Consider the following 20,706-nt stretch of genomic DNA (forward strand, 5'->3'; position numbering starts at 1 on the left):
TTGAAAGCGTTTAAAAATTGTTTTGATACATTGTCCTTGCATCGCAACCACTTTATATTACGAGCTGGAAAAAAACAAATATTTTATACACAAATTGTTTAAAAAGTATGTGTCTGGGTGGTTTGAGTCCTAGGTTTCGGTAAATCCGCACTGCCCCACCTTCGGTCACACTGGCATGCCTCTTCTTCTTCGCTAAGTTTCCGCTTTCTGTTCTTTTTCCTCGTGGTTTTCGACTGACAAGATGGCTCCAACCGTAAGTGCTCCCAGAATTCGCGGCCTGGCCACCAGTCCTAAGGCCCCAAGTGTGCTGCAAATTGTATAATACCCGTGGGCAGTGGCCAGTAGTGAAAAATAACCCGTGAGGGGTTTGCAGTGTGTGTTTTCCTTTTTTCTTACCTTTTTTTTTGTGGTGTTGCCGCAGGCCAAGACCAACAAGGGTGATACCAAGGCCGCTGCTGCCAAGCCGGCTGAAAAGAAGGCTGCTCCAGCTGCCGCCGCCAAGGGTAAGGTGGAGAAGCCCAAGGCTGAGGCCGCCAAGCCCGCCGCCGCTGCCAAGAATGTGAAGAAGGCGCCCGAGGCGGCCAAGGATGTGAAGGCTGCCGCCGCCGCTGCTGCCAAGCCCGCAGCCGCCAAGCCCGCTGCCGCTAAGCCCGCAGCCAAGGATGCCGGCAAGAAGGCTCCCGCCGCTGGTGCCGCTGCTCCGAAGAAGGACGCCAAGGCTGCCGCTGCCCCGGCTGCCGGAAAGGCTGCTCCCGCCAAGAAGGCTGCCACCACCCCGGCTGCTGCTCCTCCGGCCAAGAAGGCTGCCCCCGCCAAGGTTGCCGCCGCCGCTGCTCCAGCTGCTGCTGCTGCCGCTGCTGCTCCGGCTGCCGCTGCCCCAGCCGTCGCCAAGCCGGCTCCCAAGCCAAAGGCCAAGACCACCGCCCCTGCCCCTAGCAAGGCGGTGAAGAAGAACGTGCTCCGCGGCAAGGGACAGAAGAAGAAGAAGGTCTCTCTGCGCTTCACCATCGACTGCACCAACATTGCTGAGGACAGCATCATGGATGTGGCCGACTTCGTAAGTAGCTGGGGTCCCTTTAAGATCCAAAATCGCAGCATCAGTATCAAAATCAGGCTATATTCGGTCATTGCTCTTTATATACTTGGAATTCGATGGTGATTGATATTCTCACGTCTGAAGACTCGAAATCTGGCTTATAATTGTCAGTATGTCTGAATATAGATCAAGCGGTTTTAGCATTGAACTATATTGTTGCATACTTTTGGACAACGAAGTTGCAGATTTCGATTCTCAGGAGAGTTGACTTCTTCACAATTAGAATCTTGGGAGTAACGACCGAAATACACGCTCAATATCAGTATCAGTTTACCGCACCAAGCTTTCCACTGCCCTCCAAGTTAACCAGGGGCTCTGGATAAAAAGTTGTGGTTACAGTGAAGCCTCTCCATTTGGCGATAAACTGCTGGTGGACTTTATCCGTGCCGCCGGCGGTTAACAACTCCTGGAACAGCACTATCCGTAGAGCATAGAACTAGAGGTTAGGTCATATTTTGTCCGATCCGTCTCGAATCGAATCTTTCGCTGCCCTGCAACCGGGCACACGTGTTCCTCTCGCAGCGCCTCCCAAATTGCGCTGATTGTCAAGGGGCTCTGGGCACTGCACAACGGGGTAGCCTCTGACCGCCAGTGACCTGGCACTGGCCAGTGGTGCAACCGTCTGTGAACAGCGTCAAGCCGTGCTATGTGTACCGCCACGAGGTGGGCCCTGGGTTGAGTGCGTCCACAGCCGTGGCGCCTCAGGCCAAAATTCATAGTGCGCCCTGCTCACGGTGTCCGCCTTTTCGTGGCACTGCAGGTTTTCCCAGCTAGAAGCAGTTTGTGTTAGGTGTTTTCATAATTCCGCCACTCATCCGGAGAATGCTTGAGAGCAGTCACCCGCTAGTGGGCAAACCGAGTGCGCTGAACGCGCGTGTTTTAGCAGGGCGCAGGAATCGTTTTAGGTGTCGCCCACGCCAGAGGATCAGGTAACTACCATCTTAAGCATCCATTCACTGTGAGGGGAAAGGAACCAACAGGAACAAGCTTCAAGCCAACCTCAAGATCGATACTTGATCGGCAATATTAGTGTTGGCTGAGTTGCCCACCTGGTGGTTCCTGGTCCTGATCATTGTCCATTCATCCATGACCTGGTTAAATCTACTATTACAGGCCACGCCGATTTGCCGTCAGAGAGTGAGCTTCATGCGTCGCTCTGATGGCAGTGTACTCAGTGGCAAAGCAAAAAATTGGTCACTCTTCTTTATTTGGGCCTTCTGTTCTACACAATCGACTCTTGGCCTTAACAAAGACAGAGACATTACCCCGCACTAACTCGAACGGCAGGAGATGCCCTCCTGAAGAGCTCCAGCCGCCTAGCAATGCAAGACACCATGAGAACTAACCAGAGAATCCCTGTTCCGTTCCCATTTCCGCCCGCAGGAGAAGTACGTGAAGGCCCGCCTTAAGGTCAACGGCAAGGTGAACAACTTGGGCAACAACGTCACCTTCGAGCGCTCCAAGCTGAAGCTCCATGTCAGCTCCGACGTGCACTTCTCCAAGGCCTATCTGAAGTACTTGACCAAGAAGTACCTGAAGAAGAACAGCCTGCGCGACTGGATCCGTGTGGTGGCCAACGCGAAGGACTCGTACGAGCTGCGTTACTTCAGAATCAGCTCGAACGACGACGAGGACGATGATGCCGAGTAAAGATGTTGCAGCACTTCCGCACAGCAAAAAAACACTAGGTTTACATTCGTTTTTATTATATATCTCACGTCCTCGAAAGGGGGCGTGTTTTTATAAGCTAACAACATTGTGTGAACTCATGGAAAAAACCCCTTTGGGTCTGCCGCAATAAACGATTTGTGTGTGAACCTCAAGATTGTTGTTCTCTGTTAACTATTCAAATCTGTCAAGATTTAGTTTCCCCAGTTGGGATCAGTTAAGAGCAGATTTAGAGTAATTGTCAATTGGATCTTAGTGCTTGGCGCTTATTTAAGTGTCAGAGCAAAAAGCTTTGTGGTCTTTGCGATATTAGCTAGTTGCTATTGTGCTTTTTAGTCGTTAGAAAAGCTTTGCACTTTAGTAGCTCGATCTCTTTTTGTTTCGCGGTTGATTGCTTTGTATTTTTTTCTTCAAGGTGGTGAAAGTGCTGTGCCCTTTAAGAGAGTAATATGAACTCAGGCATAGGCTTGCTATTATTTGTTATTCAGGAGAGTTATCATTTGTAGATCACTCAATCCTTACAAATGTATTTGGAATGTATAAATACCCACGTTCTTATCTGCAGATAATCTTTATATAATTCGAAGTAAAGTTGTATTATGTATTTTTTTTATTAAAATTAGTATTATATGAATAGTATATGTATAAAATTATTATTATATAAATAGTATTATGAGATTATATCGTCTTATGTTTCTTTCGTGAAACCGTATCAACTCGGTAGAAGATCTGGGTTTATCACAGTTTTTGCGTAGGCAGGTGGTAAACTACGTCTGCTGCTTTTTTATCATGCCTCTTCAAATATTTGCTGCTGGCCGTCCTCTTGTCACCCATTTTGTTTATCCACTCAGCGGTCAAAACAAAGTAAGTCTTTTTTTCGTTACGAAAACAGGCGGACTAAAATAGTCCGGACAAACTCGGTGGCTCATCATCGTTGGGCAAGGGGACCGACCATTAACTGCTCAATTCCGTATTTAGTTTAGCCGTTTAGGCGATTGCATGAGTAATGTGCTCTGTGGGCATCGCTTATACGAAATAAAACCACTGCGGTTCGAGTGCTATGGGTGAAGGCGAAAGCTTTTTATTTTATTCAACAATTGAGGAGTGCAACAAATACGTTTGCTTACAACAATACAAAAAAACAATCAACAATTACGCTAACAATTCTAGAAAAATATACACTTTTAGTGAGAACTTACGTTCACTTTGTCTTTTTTCAAGGGCTTTTGAGTAAGGGTTATATAGTTATATATATATACTGACATATACTGAGATATTCGAATGTTTGTCTTGTTTTCGAGCTCACTGGGATGGCCTGGGTTCCGGTTAGGGGTGTCCATTCCATCGCAATCATCACAATTGAAGGCCGAGTTGGAAAAGGGGGGACTGACTTTAGAAAGGGGAATACTAAACTTGTTCATCCACGAGCATTGTAATCGGAGATGGTACGGCATAAATTAACAATTTTCGTCCAATTAGCGCCTGGAATTATTGATCTTGGCCAGTGCGCAATAATCCGTGCGCGAAAAGGCCACAAAAGCTGGGGCGAAAGGTACAGTAGAGCTGGGTTTTTAGGGTAATTGAGTGGGGCAAGTGCACACGATGCAGCTTGGAACGTTCCAGAAGCTCTTTAGGGCTCTTTAGAAGCCAGCAAAGCGCTTGGCCAGCATTCCGCATGTGAACATGAGGAGCAGGCACTGACTGGTCAATCCCTCAATGGATTTCCCGCCGCTCGTGTTGGACTTGACCGATGCTTGGACAGGAGCGGCAACATCCTGCGCCTGCTGCACCTGTTGCGATCCCGGCTGAGCGGGGGCCATCGGCGCCAGTGGAGCTGGTCCTTCGCCAGCCGGAGCAGCTGGTGGCGGAGGGGCCGGGTAGCAAGCGATCTTCTCCACTTCGATCATCTTGGAGCTATCGGCTGGATCCGTTTCGTTGACCTTGGTGGGCACACAGATGATGCCGCCAGCCGGTGGAGGAGCAGCTGGATCCGGTGCGGTCGTGTTGGAGGCCTCCGGATTGAGGGGAGCCATTGGTGCCATGGGAACAGCTGGCATCTGACCATCCTGGGTCACATTGGCCGGGGGCATTGGTGCGCCTGCAACTGGTGGGGCAGCTGCCACACCGGCTGCATTCACCACAGTGGTTCCATCGGTGGCATTCACCGGCACGCCATTGTTGATGATGATGATGCGATCCTGGCCACCGGCTGGAGCCGCGGCCACCGGTTGGGAGGAGGAACTGCCTCCCGAGGGCGTTAGGGCGTGACCCAACAGAGCACCGCCCAATCCGCCAGCCAACAGACCAGTTCCTGTGAAGGAATTAAACATTAAAGTGGCGAAACATATGGTGTCGCTAAAAATAAATCCAAAACTTAAGCACGAACTGGGTTAATATTTAAGGCTAATATGAGTCATTTGATTGTTCAACAAGCACACTCTTCTCGTAATCTTTACAAAATGAAAAATTCAAATCCTTTACTTCTTTCAGGCGACTTATCAGACGCTAATGTCAGAACGGCCGTCCAGAACTCACCGAATCCCAGTCCCGAGGAAGACTGCTGTGGCGGTGCAGAGTAGTATGTTGCTCCGGGTGGCAGAGCAGATCCCGCCTGATAGTAGGTGGCCCCTGGAGGCGGAGCAGCAGCTGGATGGTAGCCGCCAGCCATAGGGACATGTCCGGCAGATGGATAGTACGTAGCTCCAGCGGGAAGGTTCGAGGGATAGCCGCCACTGTGTCCTCCAGCTGGATAGTAGGTGGCACCGGCCGGCACTCCCGAATACTGCGGCTGATGGGCATTCGCTCCTGTGGCTGCTCCATAGCTGGGCGGAGCTGCTCCGTAGTTGGGGGCATGATAGGACGGCGGTGGTTCGTGCATATTGGGCCGAGCTCCCATGGCTGGATTGGAGGCGGAGTAGGCCGGCGGTGGTCCCTGCGGCACATTCCAGCCCGGTTGAGGGGCACTTCCTGGCGATCCCGCCGAGCCAGCGGTCATCGGACGATTCGGCTGCGAATTATAGTTGGGGTAACTAAGTTTCGCCACATCTGCGTGCGAATTGCCGGCTCCGTGGCCATTCGTATTGTAGCTGGGCTGGGTCACGTGACCGTAGTTGGAGGACGAGCTGGACGACGAGGAGGATGAGGTCTTGCGTTGGTTGCTGCCCTGGTTACGCCGTGCATCCACAACACCGCTGCCATGCGTCAGCAACATGGCAAAAACCATCCAGGCCACAAAAACTGCATGTGAGCACGCACCGCCACCAGCACCACTGGAGGCCATCTTATGATCCGACTGAGTACTTCCCCGTAAAGAAACAAGACTTAACAGATGGCAGTAAAAACAAAAAGGAAAACCATTAAGCGTAAGTCAGCAAACTGATGTGCATGCTAATTACCTAAACCTGTTTATGAATGATTCTACTGACTGCGTTCTTAAGACCGAGTTGACTTTGTTGTCCGCAAAACGAGTAAACTGTAGTCGGCTTGAACAAAACTGTCGTTAAAAAAATTTCACTTTTGCTAGTGTAACCAGAGGTGCATACTACAAATTAACAGTCCTGGCTTTGGGTTGAGAACTTTGATAATGTGGCTAGTGTGACCAGTCAATGTTTCTGAAATGTAGAATTCACATTTTACCGTAGAAACTTAGCTAATTTCAAATTTTATTTTTTCGTATTCACTGGAAAAAAAACGTCTTCCTGTCTGTTTCTATGTAAACTAGTCTCTCAGTTTTAAAGCCATCTCGCTGAAAAATTACAACCCAAAAATTGACCACTAATCTTTTCCAAATCAGTTTTTTATCAACTAACTAAGAATCAGTTAAATGACAATTGAATTGCATTCAATTACAAAGATAGTTGGGCTTCTCTGTTTTTCAAAACTATAAAATGATCCTAAGGTTATTTCTTTTCAAATAACATTTAATATTTCAAACAAGTAGCTTTACTATTACAATTACTAGTTTAATGATTTACAGTATTTAAAACATTTAGCATTTTTACAAATCACAATAGTATGCCTTTCGTAAAGATCCTTCTTCAATTTCGGTTTGGCTCCGCCCTCTTGGCTATGCAACTATCTTAGGCATTAGGAAAAAAAATGAAAAAAATATGGAGACTAACTAAGACCTAGATGGGGGAAAGGGGGAAGCTAGGAGTAGTTGTGCAGCAGGTAGTCGTAGGAGTACTCGAAGACCAGCAGCAGGATGGCACCGCCGGGACCCAAGCGCATGATCTTGGGCACAAGTCCCTTGTACAGAGCCCGGAATCCCTCCTCGCGGTAAACGATGCCCATGGAGCTGAGCGTTCCTCGGTACTTTATCTGGCCGGGCACCGGCTGTGGTCCCTGGATTCGCGACTTGGCCACGTCGAAGGGGATGTTGACGAAGCAGGCCAGAGTGCCGGCCAGAAAACCGATGGTCACCTTGCGCATAAACTCCAGGTGGCTCTCCTTGTACTCGGGCACCACGTTCTTCACACTGTGGTAGAATCCGAAGTACACCATGTTGAAGACACCATTGCGGCCCATTGTGGCGGTGATGCCCTTGTTGAGGCCCCGAAAGCCCAGTCCGTCCTGCTTGATGATGCCCTTGGCCACCGCGAATGTGCTGAGCATCTTCTTCTGGCGATCCGCCTGCTGGGCCACCTTGACCACCTCGAAGGGATTCACGGCGATGGCCTCCAGGGTGCCGGCGGTCAGGCCCGCCAGCGAAAAGGTCAGCGGGGTGGGCGTGGGCGAGCCGAACTGGAAGAGCGGCTTCGTCTGCTCGAACACCAGGAACTTGATGGCCCGCTTGGGGGTCTCGGCCAGAATGGGCGGCATAATGCCCTTCCAATAGGAGGTGATGCCCTCGTTTCTGTACATCTTGGCGAAGCAGTCGAACACGCCATTGTAGTGGAGCTGCAAGTGGGAAATGATTAATTTTGGAATTAATTGAATTCCTAAAAGAGAAAAGTACTAGCAGTTCAACGATATATCAGATCAATAACATAAATATTTAGAGGACACTGCTACAAAATTGCGTTAAATTAAATATAAATTAATTGATTTCCTACAAGAGAAATGTACTATGTAGTTCAACGATATGATATATTCGATCAATAACACAAATATTTAGAGGACACTGCTACGAAATTGCGTAGAATGGTTTATCTTTTGGTCTGCAAAATATATAAATTCTTTCTTATGCACTCTTTCTTCTCGCGAATCGCAAATCTGGAACCATATCATCGGGAAACTGCGTGCATTGTGCTACATATCGTATATTTATTTGTTGAATTTGTGTTCATTTTTCCCCGGCCATCGCACAGACCCCTTTTCCCGCTCGGACTGCTCTCATTTGCAGTCGTAAATTTGTTTAATCATCGCACAAGAAAATAAAATTTCGACGCAGTCTGAAGACATTTTTATGCTGGGGTCTCCGCAAACAAATTATTATTTCTCATACAATTATATGTGGTCCGAGCCTGAGTGATTTATTTTACAAACATTCCATTTTCTCCTTAGTCAACTTGTTTTTAAATTTCGTTATAAACACTAATAAAAATATAATTATATATAAAGTAATTGCAGTAAAGTAAAGCTCTGTTCTAGCCTAATCTGAAGGCCTTCTAAGCATAAGGATTTCCGAAAAGAGTGCTCGAAAAACAACAAGATTAGATACGCTGCAGACTTCATCTAGAAAGCCCCTCTAAAATTCAATTAAAGGAGTTGTAACTCAGCCTTCTGAACCTGTGTGTTTCCAAGTCAAAACCCAAGATAATCTCTTGCACGCGTGTCCAGTGTCGGCAGGGAATCAGAAGTGCCGATTGCCATCAGCGCATAATTCCGATTTCATTTCGGATGGGGGAATGTTTGGCCCGTCTGGCATGGGTCTATATAGTACTATATGTATGTATATGTACATGTTCGTGGCTGATAAGCTTGTTAGGGGAGAGCGCGGCGTTCTGCTTCGACTGCTGATAAATATGGATTGTCTGCCAGTTCGTAAGAGAAATGTAAACACAGAGAGGGCCGGTCGAAAGCTGAGAACATCGAGAGCTAGAGCAACCCCGCTCACTCTAGAGTGCGTATGTCCGTGACCTTGCTTTGCCCTTATCCAAAATTTAAAAAATAAATAAATAAAAAGCCGCAGCCCCACAACAAAACAAAATCAACTCTCAGCTGATGGAAGTGGTCCCCTTATTAGATCCTAATCGTAGGCAAATCTTTGGAGTGGCATCTTGAAAAGATCTATTAAATTATGTCCCCAGAATCTTCCAGTTCGTCACTGGCTTATCTGTGAGGTAGTTTTCCCTTGGGAGAAGTGGGCGGTGCCCATCTGCTATCTGGCCAAGCCATCGGGGGGAGTCGGGAGTTCGATCAACACTCACCTCGCCCAGGGCCGGGCCACTGCGGGCCGGAGTGGCCTGGATCTGGATGCGGGTCTTCACAACGTCCAGCGGCTGCATGATGCAGACCTCGAGGAAGCCGGCCGAACCGCCGGCTAGGACCTGAAAGGCGGCGCGCTTGCCGTGCGAGATGTCCTTTTGCTGGGCGGCCATCCTTGCGATGCTCCCCTGTACTTCCCTGTACTTCCCTGTACGACTTCCTGGGGAAAACTGCTCTCTCTGAAACTATCGAGTGGCGTCGGTTCAGCAAGAGCCTACTGCGAGTGGTTCGATAATCGGCAGCACCAGTTGGAAATGTTGGGACACGCGGAAGAGTCTAAGTTAATTTGGACAGAGCTAGGCAACTACTGACTGGTGTACCGCCACCGCACGCTTCGGGAACACAATTCGCACTGAGCTCGAGGTTGAGGCAGCTGCTTGTGCCCAAGACAAAAGAACACGCAGAGAAAAACGCTGTAAAAAGCGGTGAAAGTGTTGCTACACTTCCAGCATTGTTATAACACTTTAGTTTACTGTGCAGATATTTAAAAGTAATTTGAAGTAGGCAAGCAAGTGGAGGGGAAACAAATGAAAAATTAATAATTAATTATTAATCAATTGTTAGGTATTGATAACACAACAATTTCTTTCTCTGCAGAGAGGAGCGGTCGAAGCAGAGAAATTAGACGAAAGTACTGGAACGAGGTCGTTGTCAAGCTTTTGCCGGACTCGGATTCGGATTCGGATTCAGAATCGGATTGGGAGTCGCACCGAAATTGAGATACGAGGCCCAGAGAGCGACATGTGCTGGCTGGAACGCCCCGCTAATTGGATCGCGGGATCGGTGGAGAGCTTTGCCGCGTTATTGGGGTCTTCGTCATCACAGATTGGCGATCTTAGTGGGCAGAAAGCTCGAGATATGCGAGCTCCAAGCATCGGTAAGTTGGACAAAGAAAGCTTTTTTCATTCGGTTAAGAGCGCAGAGCAAAGATCGGATAGTTCAGAAGGGGAACTCAGGACCCCTAAGATACAAAACCTACCCATTCTCTCGTGCAACTGCAACAGGTAGTCAGGTAGTTAGGTAGCTGGGGAAAAACACTTGGAACATTCAAGATGGAAACAGAAGTATCTCGCAGATAACGCAGGAAATGGGAAGCGATTGAATACACATTTATAATAGATGCTTGACAAATTGGACAGATAAGATATCGAGTCATGGTTGATTGACAGAATGATAGGACTTGCTAAGTCTCTAATCTATGTAGAGCACGTTGAACAATCATACGAATTTATTAGCCTTTTAATTTACGGTTTACTTCTAATGAGCGTTTGAGTTCAATTGAGATATATGTTCTGCAGCAATGTGTTAGGATTTGAACCTTAGTTAGTTGGTAAGCCAAGAGAGTTTCACAGCTGCATCTCAATGGACTTCGGCATTGGAGCATTAGATAGCTTATCTGTGCATCGCATTAGTGATGTTCCTCGCCCATGTAAACATGCCTCGCAGAGGCGGAGGAGGAGCCGCACAATGGACAAACAAATCGTTTGACATTTTCGGCCTCTTGATTGGTTTATTGTTCATAGCTCACGGCACTCCGGACATCAATCAGAGATACAAGATACGGCCGCAAGATTGAGGCCAACTTGTATTTACATAAAATGCATTCTATGCCGAAATTGATAGAACAAATTGTCGGTGTCAAAAATGATTCCCCCGAATCTCTTGAATCTCCCCCCGATTTTAGATGCCTTTCTTTGTCTGTCTGCGTGTGTTTTATGATTGTCCAAATATTTCTGGCTGTTAATTATGGGCACGAGTTGGCGTGACGTGCAGCTGGGCTGGCCAGAGAACCTGCGATGGATGGATGGATGGATGGATGGCCGAACTGTGTGGAATTTATGACATTCGAACGCGGGAGGAGGGGGGAAAAGGGTGGCAGAGGGGGCTGGAGAGGGGAATTTAAAACGCATTAGAGGCCATTAAAAGCGAATTAATCCAGGCCGGCAATCCTGACCTAATTATGCTGTCAAGTCACGCAATCGCAATCGGATCAGGATCCTCCAGATCATCCATGAATGGCTCGACGGTTGGATGGCTCGGTGGGAAAACCAATTTTCGATTCATTTCGCCCGGGCAATTTCTCGTCTTTCCCCTCCCGGCTGAAGATCACACAATAGATCCCACATGGCGGAGTCCCTGCCCCGAAGACGCGTTCTCTGCGCTTGTAATTAGTTCGGGTTTTACAAGCGAACGCAGAATGCCGCATGCAAGCGCCGATTGATCGATCAAAGCCGCGATACACGGGGCTAATCAATCATATTTCCATTTCCCATTTCCCATTTCCATTCTGGGCCCGCTGCTTCAAAGTGAGAACTCACGACCGCCTGCAGCTGTCCGTCCGTCAGTCCGTCAATTCGTAAGTCAGTCAGTCAGAGGCTATTAACCCCGTTTTCGGTCAGAATGTTCCACTTGTTGCACACTTGTGGCACATGAGAATGGAGAACAAGTTGGCCCAGAACAGGCGGCGGCCAAAACAGAAAACAGAGCCCTGCACAGCGGCAAATAAGAGTGAACTAAAGCAATATTTTCACAAGTATCAGCTTGATGACTATGACTTATTAAACAGGCTAAGTGGGATGATGTGGATGATACTTAAAGAAATACAGATGTATTGTAGGTTCGGGCTCAAGCATTTCTCTCAGTGCAGAGTCACGGGGCCAAGGGTTGCTCTGCTCCGTCTGTCTGGCCATCAAAGAGTCCCCGAAATTTCACTTCCACTGCGATGCCCTCGGCGATGCCCTCAGCCGGAGGAGCAGGCCACTCCGCCGCAACAAAGGGAATCGGTTAAGAGTGTTTTGATTAATGCCAGTTTTGACAGCTGATGGGCCATGGTGATGGAGATGGGAAATAGCTGGCTCCATTGATGCTGCAGCTGGAGCGGGCTGGCAGCTGTCCAACTCCTGAAGCACAACCGCCAGACACTCGCCAAGTGATCCAATGTCCATAGAATAGCGACATATCTTTGATACAGAAATGCGTTTCACATTTTTTTTTTTTGTTTAAAAGCATTGTCAATATAGCTGAATTGCCTTCGTTAGATTTCACGAATCAGATCTACCAAGTTTCATAAACTAAGTCACTGAATCGGGGTCAAAGTCAAGGGTTATTTCTGGTTCTGAAACGAACCTACATTACACTCACTACTTTTACACACTACTACTTTTGGGCGACCCACTCAGAACGAGTTGTGCGATTTTCGCCCAAAACGAAAGTTAGTTACGCCATCAGCCAAAATCACCGAATCCAAGTGTCCAAGTGAGACGTATAAAGCGACGGATTCGCAGTGGCTGGCCGACCACTTGACAGACGTTCGTCGCACCAAATGGAGGCGCCCTTTTCGCTTTGGTTGCTCTTTTCGTTTTGGCTCGGGGTGACGGCCCTGGGACACAAAAGCTACCTGGCGGGGGAGCAGCGACCCCTCTGGATACTCGAGGACGGGCTGGCCAAGAGGCAGCGGCAGGATCGTCGGGATGCGGACTACGAAACGACCACCAGGCTGCCATCGCTGATGATGCGCCGCCAGGGAAGAAGAAAGAATGGAGGCCAGGAGAGCCCTGAAGTGGCACCCATTACCTTTCTGGTGAGGCACGAGGATCGGGATGGGGATGGAGATAGGGAAAGGGATAGGGATCGAAATCGGGTTGCCACGCCCCCTGCGAGACTCAACAACCTGCCGCAGCGACGCTTCATGATGCCACGGCGCGTGCAGCTGCCGCATCAGTACGTGCAGCCCGTCCAGAAAACCAGGATAGCTCCGAAGCGACGAGAGGGTCGTCGCCAGCTGCCCGTCTTCGACAATGCTCCGGGGGAGAACTCCCTGCAGCTGGACAGGGAGAGGGACAACTACCCGATATTCGTTTACAACGGCACCAGGGGCGAGCTGATCCTGAACACCATGCTCAGCCGGAGGCGATATCCCATGCAGGAGCCGGTTCCCGGCCAGGTTCTGTATCCGCCGGCGACGCCGATGTTCCGACCCAAGCCGATCGTGGAGCGGTTCCGTCTGCCGGGGCAGCGAGAGCTGATGAACCTCACTCTGATTCCCTTCTACGCCCACGAGGCCATCGGAGATCCCGGCCAGACGAGCACCACCCCCAGCTTCCAGCTTCCAACCACCACAACTACGCCGACGCCGCCAACTCCGCCGCCGTACGAGACACAGCTGCCCAGGATCGAGGAGATGGCCAAGTACGGCAAGCGGAAGCGCAAGAAGGCCAAGCAGTACGAGGCCTTCCACTCGCCCCAGGAGGTGATGCAGTGGCAGACCGTCCTGCGACGCTCCACGGGCCACAACGACAATCATCGCCACTACGGCAGTGCTAATGCGGAACTGGCGGAGCACCAGGAGCACCACCATCTGGAAGATCCAAGTGAAAGTAATCAAGAGGATGCAGAGGAGGAGGAGGAGGAGGAGGAGGAGGACTGGCCAATGGAACAGGAGCTCGAAACGGAGGTGGAGTTGCCCGAAACCTCAACTGCCAGCAGCAGCAGCGAACCCTTCCAGATCGTCTACTTCGATGAGAGCCTGGAGAGGCCAGTGGTGGGATCCCTGACCAGCACCAGCACCACGCCGCCACCCGTTCTGCGGCAGAGCTCGCGCTACGCCCTCAAGAGGGAATACTACGCCTTCCCGGTTTACACGCTGGGCAAACTCCTGCAGCCCCAGGGCAAGAAGCAGTCATCCAAGAACCTGCTGGAGAAGAGCGACCGCTCGGCGAGAAGCTCCTCGGAGCGGGAGCCCAGCACTTGGTTCATCCTGAATTCACGGTGAGTTGGGGTCCATCCACTTGAAGAAACTACTCATGCTGGTGCACTCGCCTCGAATTTCAGCTACAAAGGACCTCACCATCGCTCGCTGGGAGCGGACAACCAGACCAAGTACTACACCTCCAAGTACGTGGAGAACGGCTTCAGACCCCGCAGATAAAAGGTATTAAATACAAGAGACTAACAAACGAAAGAGTATGATTTGATCGGATGGGAAAACCACCGGGAACTCAGAACGAGGCGAACCAGTGAGAGACTGTGATTATGACAGCGATCCCGGGATGATCATTAACACCTCGAAGCGCATAAAGCCCGTTCTAATAAAGCCATGAGACAGTTTAGATTGTAATGGGTCTGGAACGGGCTGGTGGATCAGTTTTAGAAGCCATAAAGGGCGGCCATAAATTCCCGGGGAACACAAAGGGCTCCGTCTCTCGGAGGGGGCAGTCGTAAATTGGAAAGTGAAGAATAGGAACCGCTCTTCTGGTTGCATAACATAGCATCGTGCAAATCGAACTGTTCCATTCGACTGAAGGCGTCGGCTGACCCAAATTCCTGAGACCCAAAAACTTGGAAAGTCAGTCTTGGAAAGAAAAACAAGGTTTCCATGTGTTAAATAGCAAGCGAGGGCTAAAAGAAGAAGAGCCATCAACTAATTTTTACGGCCAATCGAATGGATGGGCGGCTCTTTCAAGAACCGTCAGTGGGTCCATCATTCATTCAATCACTTTGTCAATGATGCTCCTCTCTCCAGGTTGTTCCCCTGGATCCCCCTCCAATTCCCCCTCCCCCATCTCCATCTCCGTTCATTATTATTATTGATTTCCCAGCTTAGTTTTCGCTCTGCAGCCTGCAATTAATTTTCTCGTTGTTCTACAAGGGTCCACACTCCACACTCCGTACGCCCCATTCCCCTCCTCTCAAACCCCCTCCCGTTTTCCCTTTTCCCCATTTTCCATCTTCCGCGGGGGGGAAGCCCGCTTGCTTGCTGGCGGCTTTTCTGTTCTGGCCAGCATCGCCATGGGCCACACAGTCGGTCCGATCCCCATTCCCAGTTCCCCAGTTCCCCATTCGGCAATTCGGCTATAAAAGCTCGGACCTTGGATCTTTTTGGGCTTAGAACAAAGACAACCGCGCTCGCGAGTGGTTAACGCACAAGATCGTCTCCTTTTTTTTTTTTTTTACCATATTTTTTGACTGTTCCCCAAGGATAAAGGATAAAAACTTTGCCCCAGTGAAAAGTGCTGTTCGAAAACAAAATGTGGCTATACCTTGTGGTACGTGAGAAACGAGAAGAAAAGGATAAACTGACTTCCACTTCTGGGATATCCTTGCACTCGATAGAGTCAAACAATGCAGAAATCCAAGTTTTTTTTTTAATGACAAAGTGGTGTTGATGGCGATCGTTGACTAATGAACTTTTCCGAATTGCAATCCCTCAAAGTTATCAGATATTGATATTTAAAATGGTTTTTTGAATACCTAAATTGTCTAAATGACATTGGGATGTTATCATGACTTTTAGGAATTACCCAATCATCAAACTATTCTTTTGGTTTTTAGTTTTGTATTTATTAAGTGGAGAATCTGTAGAGAATATTTTAAGTACCTTAACAAATGAACAGATAAACCGCACTTCAACATAAAGATGAGGATAACAAATATATCAGCCTTAATGGCTCCTTATTGTTTTGGTAAACTAATTCCGGAATTCTGCTCCTTAGATCTCCTTAATCCTGGCCGGGTCCGAAGAGTCCAACGCCTTCTGGTGGCCGAAGGCAACGAGGTAAGTAAGAATGCAGCCAAAGAAGGCACGCCACTTCATCCTCTCCCCTTTCTTCTTGCAGTGAAACGAGGCAGCCGAGCGGAGGTCCGATGCTCCAGCAGATCCCGCTCACCTACTTCCGGACGTACACCTACCAGCCGCTGGCGCCCGGCTTCTTTGGCTTCGGGGCACCGCAGACTCCCCTGCTGCCGGCAGCCGCTGGCCAGTTCGATCCGTATGCGGTGACCAGCTACGCGGCCGCCCGGCGCCACGACTCCGTTTCCAGGCCGGAGGTGACGCCGCCGGCGGGCGGAGGGTTCCACGGAGCAGCAGCGCCCGGCACGAGCAGCTCGACCAGCACCACGGCGGCTCCGACGACCACGACAACCACCACGACGACCACGACGACGCCGGCTCCGACCACGACGAGCACCAGCACCACGACCAGTACCAGCACCACCACCACCAGCACTCCGCCCCCGCCGCCGCCTCCCCCCGCCGCCCAGGCCTCCGCCGGTGGCGGCGGCGGCTTCTCGGAGGGCAGCACCTCCAGCCTGATGCGCTTCGGCGAGTTCCCCGCCTACAACCGGCGGGTGAGCAACCTGTACAACGGCCGGCCCCAGTATCCCTACCCGGACTACTTCAACTACCAGCCGCACCAGAACCTCATGTCCGACCAGACAGCCAGTGGCAGTCGCATCCAGTTCGTGCCCTGCATGTGCCCCGTGAGCGTTCCCGGCTTGGCCTCCTCCAACTCGCAGCCGGCGGCCACTTCCCCCCGCGCCCGGCCACCGCCTTCACCTCGCAGCCGGCGGCTCGCCACATCGAGCGACAGGATCTGGAAGCGGATGCCGACAGCGATGGCGGGGCAGAAGTTGAGAACGAGGCGGAGGAGGAGGAGGAGGAGGAGGTGGAGGTGGAGGAGGAGGGCGCCACCAGGGACCAGCCGGAAACGCAGGAGACGACCTCAGACAGTCCTGTTTAGTGGCCAGTAACTCTTCATGGCATCCAGCCATTCCCCGACTGATTGCTCGCTTGCAAGGATGTCCCAGAAGTATCTTTAAGTTTGCAGTTCAAAATACCTCAAACGAATAAGATTGCAGCCTTCGGATTGTCCCTGTAAATAAGAGCAAACGCCTGCCAACCTCCATTTTTTTTAAACATTTCAATTAGACGTGAAAATAAACAGCAAAGCCTGGAATAATAAAAACAATTTGCTTGAATAGCAAAGGGATCTTATTTTTTGAGGGAATTGAATTTACGAAAAAAAAACATTTAAATAATTAAGAAACATTACTCAATTTTAATCATATAATAATAATAGTATAATATATTATAATAATAATAATATAACATAATATAATAATAATAATATAAAAACATAAAATAAATAGTATAATATATAATTAGACTATAAGAATACAATAACATTATAAAATAATAAAATATAATATAACGATTAGGAATGTTTATTTTGTTAAATAACGAGAATAAAAATGAGATGAAATGATTTTTGTGTGTTTTACTGGCCAAATCGCAAATTCTGAAGACCAAAATCCACTTTTAGGTACCAGGCGAACAGAATCCATTAGTAGGTGGAAATTGACAAAATTTTTGGAAAAGTTGCTCACTGACAGAAGCTCTATGCTACTAATTGCTTACTGACAGAAGATTACTGCTACTGATTTTCACCTGGAAAAATAAATAAATAAATAAAATAAAACTATCGAAATTGTAGCATACTTATGGGGGCTCGTAGACAAAACGTGGTGTTGCTCTTGCTTTTTTATAGCATACTTTTGGAGGCAATTTGAAAATTAAAAAAAAAAAAAAAGTAACCACCTACTATTGCATTCTGTTCGCCTGGTACTTCAAAATGAGGTTTGGTTGAATATGTTGGTATTGGCGGAACGAAATCGAAGGGACAAATTGTAGCATACTTATGGGGGCTCGTAGACAAAACGAAACTTGACTATGCATGATCTTTTTTTTTTTTTTTTTTTTTTTTTAATTTATTTATTTAATTTATTTAGCTTACTGTCACTATTTATAGCGACTTATACTAAAGGGAATTACAGGTTCAACATAATATATACAAATGTACATACTTAAGCCTAGATGATAGGGTGGGTATTTGAGGACGGGGTATTATAATATTCTGGTGTTGAGATCAGAAGGGTGAACGCGCTTGAGCCTTTTTCTCACTCTTACTCCGTGAATGCGTGTCCTTCTTAGGAGCCTTCTCGCCAGTTGGTTCGGGTGATTCGACAACTTGCATAGGTACGCCTGAGCTTGCCGGTTGATAACATCTCCGACCTTCGGTACTTGAAGATCGTTTTCGATGTCTCTGTTGCGAATGTACCATGCTGCACCCGACATTCTACGCAGGATTTTGGACTGCATTATGCGTATTTTATTAAGGTTGGATCTTGCTGCTATGCCGTAAACCTGAATGCCGTATTTCCAGATGGGTGCCAGTATAACTTTGTATATGTTGGCCTTATTTTTGAGCGATAGCTTATTTCTGCTATTGAGGAGCCAAGCCATGCTACTCGCCTTTGCTCTAAGTCGTCTGACTATCTCCATCTATGCATGATCAACGAAACATACGGGGATTTTGTGATGGGCATCACTGGTAATACTGGGTTTGAAACTCGAATAAAAATATAGATTAATTTGATAAGAAATGTTGCATATCTTAGGGGGCTTCCAAATTTGTAGAGTACTTATGGGGGCTCATAGACAAAACGTGGTGTTGCTCTTGCTTATTTTTTATAGCATACTTTTGCGGGCAATTTGAAAATATTAAAAAAAAGAGTAACCACCTACTATTTCATTCTGTTCGCCTGGTACTTCAAAATGAGGTTTGGTTGAATATGTTGGTATTGGCGGAACGAATTCGTCATTTTTTGCGAAAAATGGCAAAATTTCAACTTTTTTGGGTGTTTATACCATCGGATTCAGAATTTTATCACGAATTCAATGAAGTATGCCATTCCACATTTGGAAGAGTACTTTCTCAGATATTCCAAAAAAACTGTTTTTTTTAAAGCCATTTTTTGTAGTTTTGGGCAAAAAAAAAAAACTTTTCCCATTGGTAATTTGTCTGTTACTTGGGCAAGAAACAACTTACAGCCAAACAAAGTATAGTTTTGGAAACTAGAAAAGCCCAGCAATTCATGCCACCGAATTCAAAATTAACTGATCCTTTAGTTAGTTGATAAAAATTAATTTGGAGAAGGTTAGTTGACAATTTTGGTAGAAAACACTATATTTTGAGTGGTTTTTTGGTTGTAATAAGGCCAAAAAGTGACTTACAGCGGAACCAAACACTGTTTTGAGCACCTTATGACCACAGTTAACGAGCCCAATCACTTTTTGGACGATTCAAAAAAAATGATTTTTGGCGAATTTTCGCAATTTTCATAAGGGGTAACATCGTCATTTTTTGCGAAAAATGGCAAAATTTCAACTTTTTTGGGTGTTTATACCATCGGATTCAGAATTTTATCACGAATTCAACGAAGTATGCCATTCCACATTTGGAAGAAAAATTCCGGAGATATTCCAAAAAAAACTGGGTTTTTTAAAGCCATTTTTTTGTAGTTTTGGACAAAAAAAAACTTTTTCCATTGGTAATTTGTCTGTTATTTGGGCAAGAAACAACTTACAGCCAAACAAAATATAGTTTTGGAAAGTAGAAAAGCCCTACTATTCATGCCACCAAATGCAAAATTAATTGTTATTTAACTGATCCTTTAGTTAGTTCATAAAAACTGATTTGGGAAAGATCAGTTGACAATTCCGGTAGAAAACACTATATTTTGGGGGTTTTTTGGTTGTAATAAGGCCAAAAAGTGACTTACAGCGGAACCAAACACTGTTTTGAGCACCTTATGACCACAGTTAACGAGCCCAATCACTTTTTGGACGATTCAAAAAAAATGATTTTTGGCCAATTTTCGCAATTTTCATAAGGGGTAACATCGTCATTTTTTGCGAAAAATGGCAAAATTTCAACTTTTTTGGGTGTTTATACCAACGGATTCAGAATTTTATCACGAATTCAACGAAGTATGCCATTCCATATTTGGGAGAGTACTTTCTCAGATATTGCAAAAAAACGAGGTTTTTTTAGAAGCCATTTTTTGTAGTTTTGAGCAAAAAAAAAAAACTTTTCCTATTGGTAATTTGTCTGTTATTTGGGCAAGAAACAACTTACAGCCAAACAAAGTATAGTTCTGGAAACTAGAAAAGCCCAACTATTCATGGCACCGAATGCAATTTAATTGTTATAGTTAATTGATCCTTTAGTTAGTTCATTTAAACTGATTTGGGAAAGATCGGTTGACAATTCCGGTAGAAAACACTATATTTTGAGGGGTTTTTTGGCTCATATGGAACACCCACATCACGGCGATCAAAGCCAAATGCGTTCGCAAACTCCAAAAGCTCGATTGGCTGCTGAGCTCCAAAAGCCTCCAGCTCACGACGAAAGTTCTGCTCATCAAAGCAATCCTTACGCCAACATGGACGTAGGCAATCGAAGTATGGGGCACCGCATCCAAGCACCAGCTAAACAGGCTGAGGGCAGTACAGGCACGTGCTGCCCGACGGGCATCCGGGCATCCGGGCTTCCCTGGTATGTCTGGTACAAACCAGGCCATCCAAAACGACCTACGCCTTGTTCCTGTGGGCGACCTCCTAAACCAACACAGCAGGCGTTACTCGGATAGGCTAACGAGCCACCCAAATCCACTGGCAGGCAGGCTGGCCGACCCGCAAACCCTCAGACGCCTAAAAAGATTCCACCCCAGCGATCTGTCTGCGCGAATTATAAATTAACATTGTAAATAGTTGTAAATAACTGTAAATAGTTGTAAATACAGTAAATTTTCATTAGTTGGCTTTTATTATTTTCAAAAATTCGATTTCTAAATGAGTAATAAGTAATTGTTGAAAGACAAATGTTCACATTGAA

At 47.3% G+C, this 20,706-nt stretch overlaps 5 protein-coding genes across 6 annotated transcripts; 3 read left to right on the forward strand and 2 right to left on the reverse strand.

Annotated features, from left to right (window-relative positions):
* The first annotated feature begins 146 nt into the window (after positions 1-146).
* Positions 147-2,919, forward strand: LOC108092912 (60S ribosomal protein L22). The gene is made up of 3 exons (XM_017192771.1): positions 147-253; positions 422-1,057; positions 2,480-2,919. The coding sequence occupies exons 1-3, from the start codon at positions 242-244 to the stop codon at positions 2,744-2,746; spliced, it is 915 nt and encodes a 304-aa protein (XP_017048260.1). The 5' UTR covers positions 147-241; the 3' UTR covers positions 2,747-2,919.
* Positions 2,920-3,814: 895 nt separating this feature from the next.
* On the reverse strand, positions 3,815-6,302 carry LOC108092909 (protein transport protein SEC31). Its single transcript, XM_017192768.2, has 3 exons — positions 6,160-6,302; positions 5,300-6,084; positions 3,815-5,075 (listed from the first exon to the last, which is right to left on the reverse strand). Exons 2-3 carry the CDS (start codon positions 6,042-6,044, stop codon positions 4,405-4,407), a joined length of 1,416 nt encoding a protein of 471 aa, XP_017048257.1. The 5' UTR covers positions 6,045-6,084; positions 6,160-6,302; the 3' UTR covers positions 3,815-4,404.
* Positions 6,101-15,845, forward strand: LOC108092908. 2 transcript variants are annotated; one of them, XM_043207347.1, is made up of 6 exons: positions 6,101-6,126; positions 9,791-10,070; positions 12,373-13,960; positions 14,024-14,123; positions 15,685-15,746; positions 15,808-15,845. In XM_043207347.1, exons 3-4 carry the CDS (start codon positions 12,516-12,518, stop codon positions 14,118-14,120), a joined length of 1,542 nt encoding a protein of 513 aa, XP_043063282.1. In that variant the 5' UTR covers positions 6,101-6,126; positions 9,791-10,070; positions 12,373-12,515; the 3' UTR covers positions 14,121-14,123; positions 15,685-15,746; positions 15,808-15,845. The 2 variants fall into 2 exon arrangements, with proteins under 2 accessions (XP_043063282.1, XP_017048256.1); XM_017192767.2 differs by lacking the exon at positions 6,101-6,126 and adding an exon at positions 9,612-9,683.
* Positions 6,706-9,548, reverse strand: LOC108092911 (mitochondrial 2-oxodicarboxylate carrier). The gene is made up of 2 exons (XM_017192770.2): positions 9,136-9,548; positions 6,706-7,663 (listed from the first exon to the last, which is right to left on the reverse strand). The coding sequence occupies exons 1-2, from the start codon at positions 9,304-9,306 to the stop codon at positions 6,914-6,916; spliced, it is 921 nt and encodes a 306-aa protein (XP_017048259.1). The 5' UTR covers positions 9,307-9,548; the 3' UTR covers positions 6,706-6,913.
* LOC108092910 (mucin-5AC) lies at positions 15,082-17,021 on the forward strand. The gene is given in 4 exon segments (XM_017192769.2): positions 15,082-15,237; positions 15,685-15,746; positions 15,808-16,502; positions 16,505-17,021. Coding segments are annotated over 4 exon segments (981 nt in total). The 5' UTR covers positions 15,082-15,219; the 3' UTR covers positions 16,711-17,021.
* Positions 17,022-20,706: the final 3,685 nt, after the last annotated feature.

The sequence above is a fragment of the Drosophila ficusphila genome, unplaced genomic scaffold, assembly GCF_018152265.1.
Source record: "Drosophila ficusphila isolate 14025-0441.05 unplaced genomic scaffold, ASM1815226v1 contig_198, whole genome shotgun sequence".
Taxonomy (NCBI): domain Eukaryota; kingdom Metazoa; phylum Arthropoda; class Insecta; order Diptera; family Drosophilidae; genus Drosophila; species Drosophila ficusphila.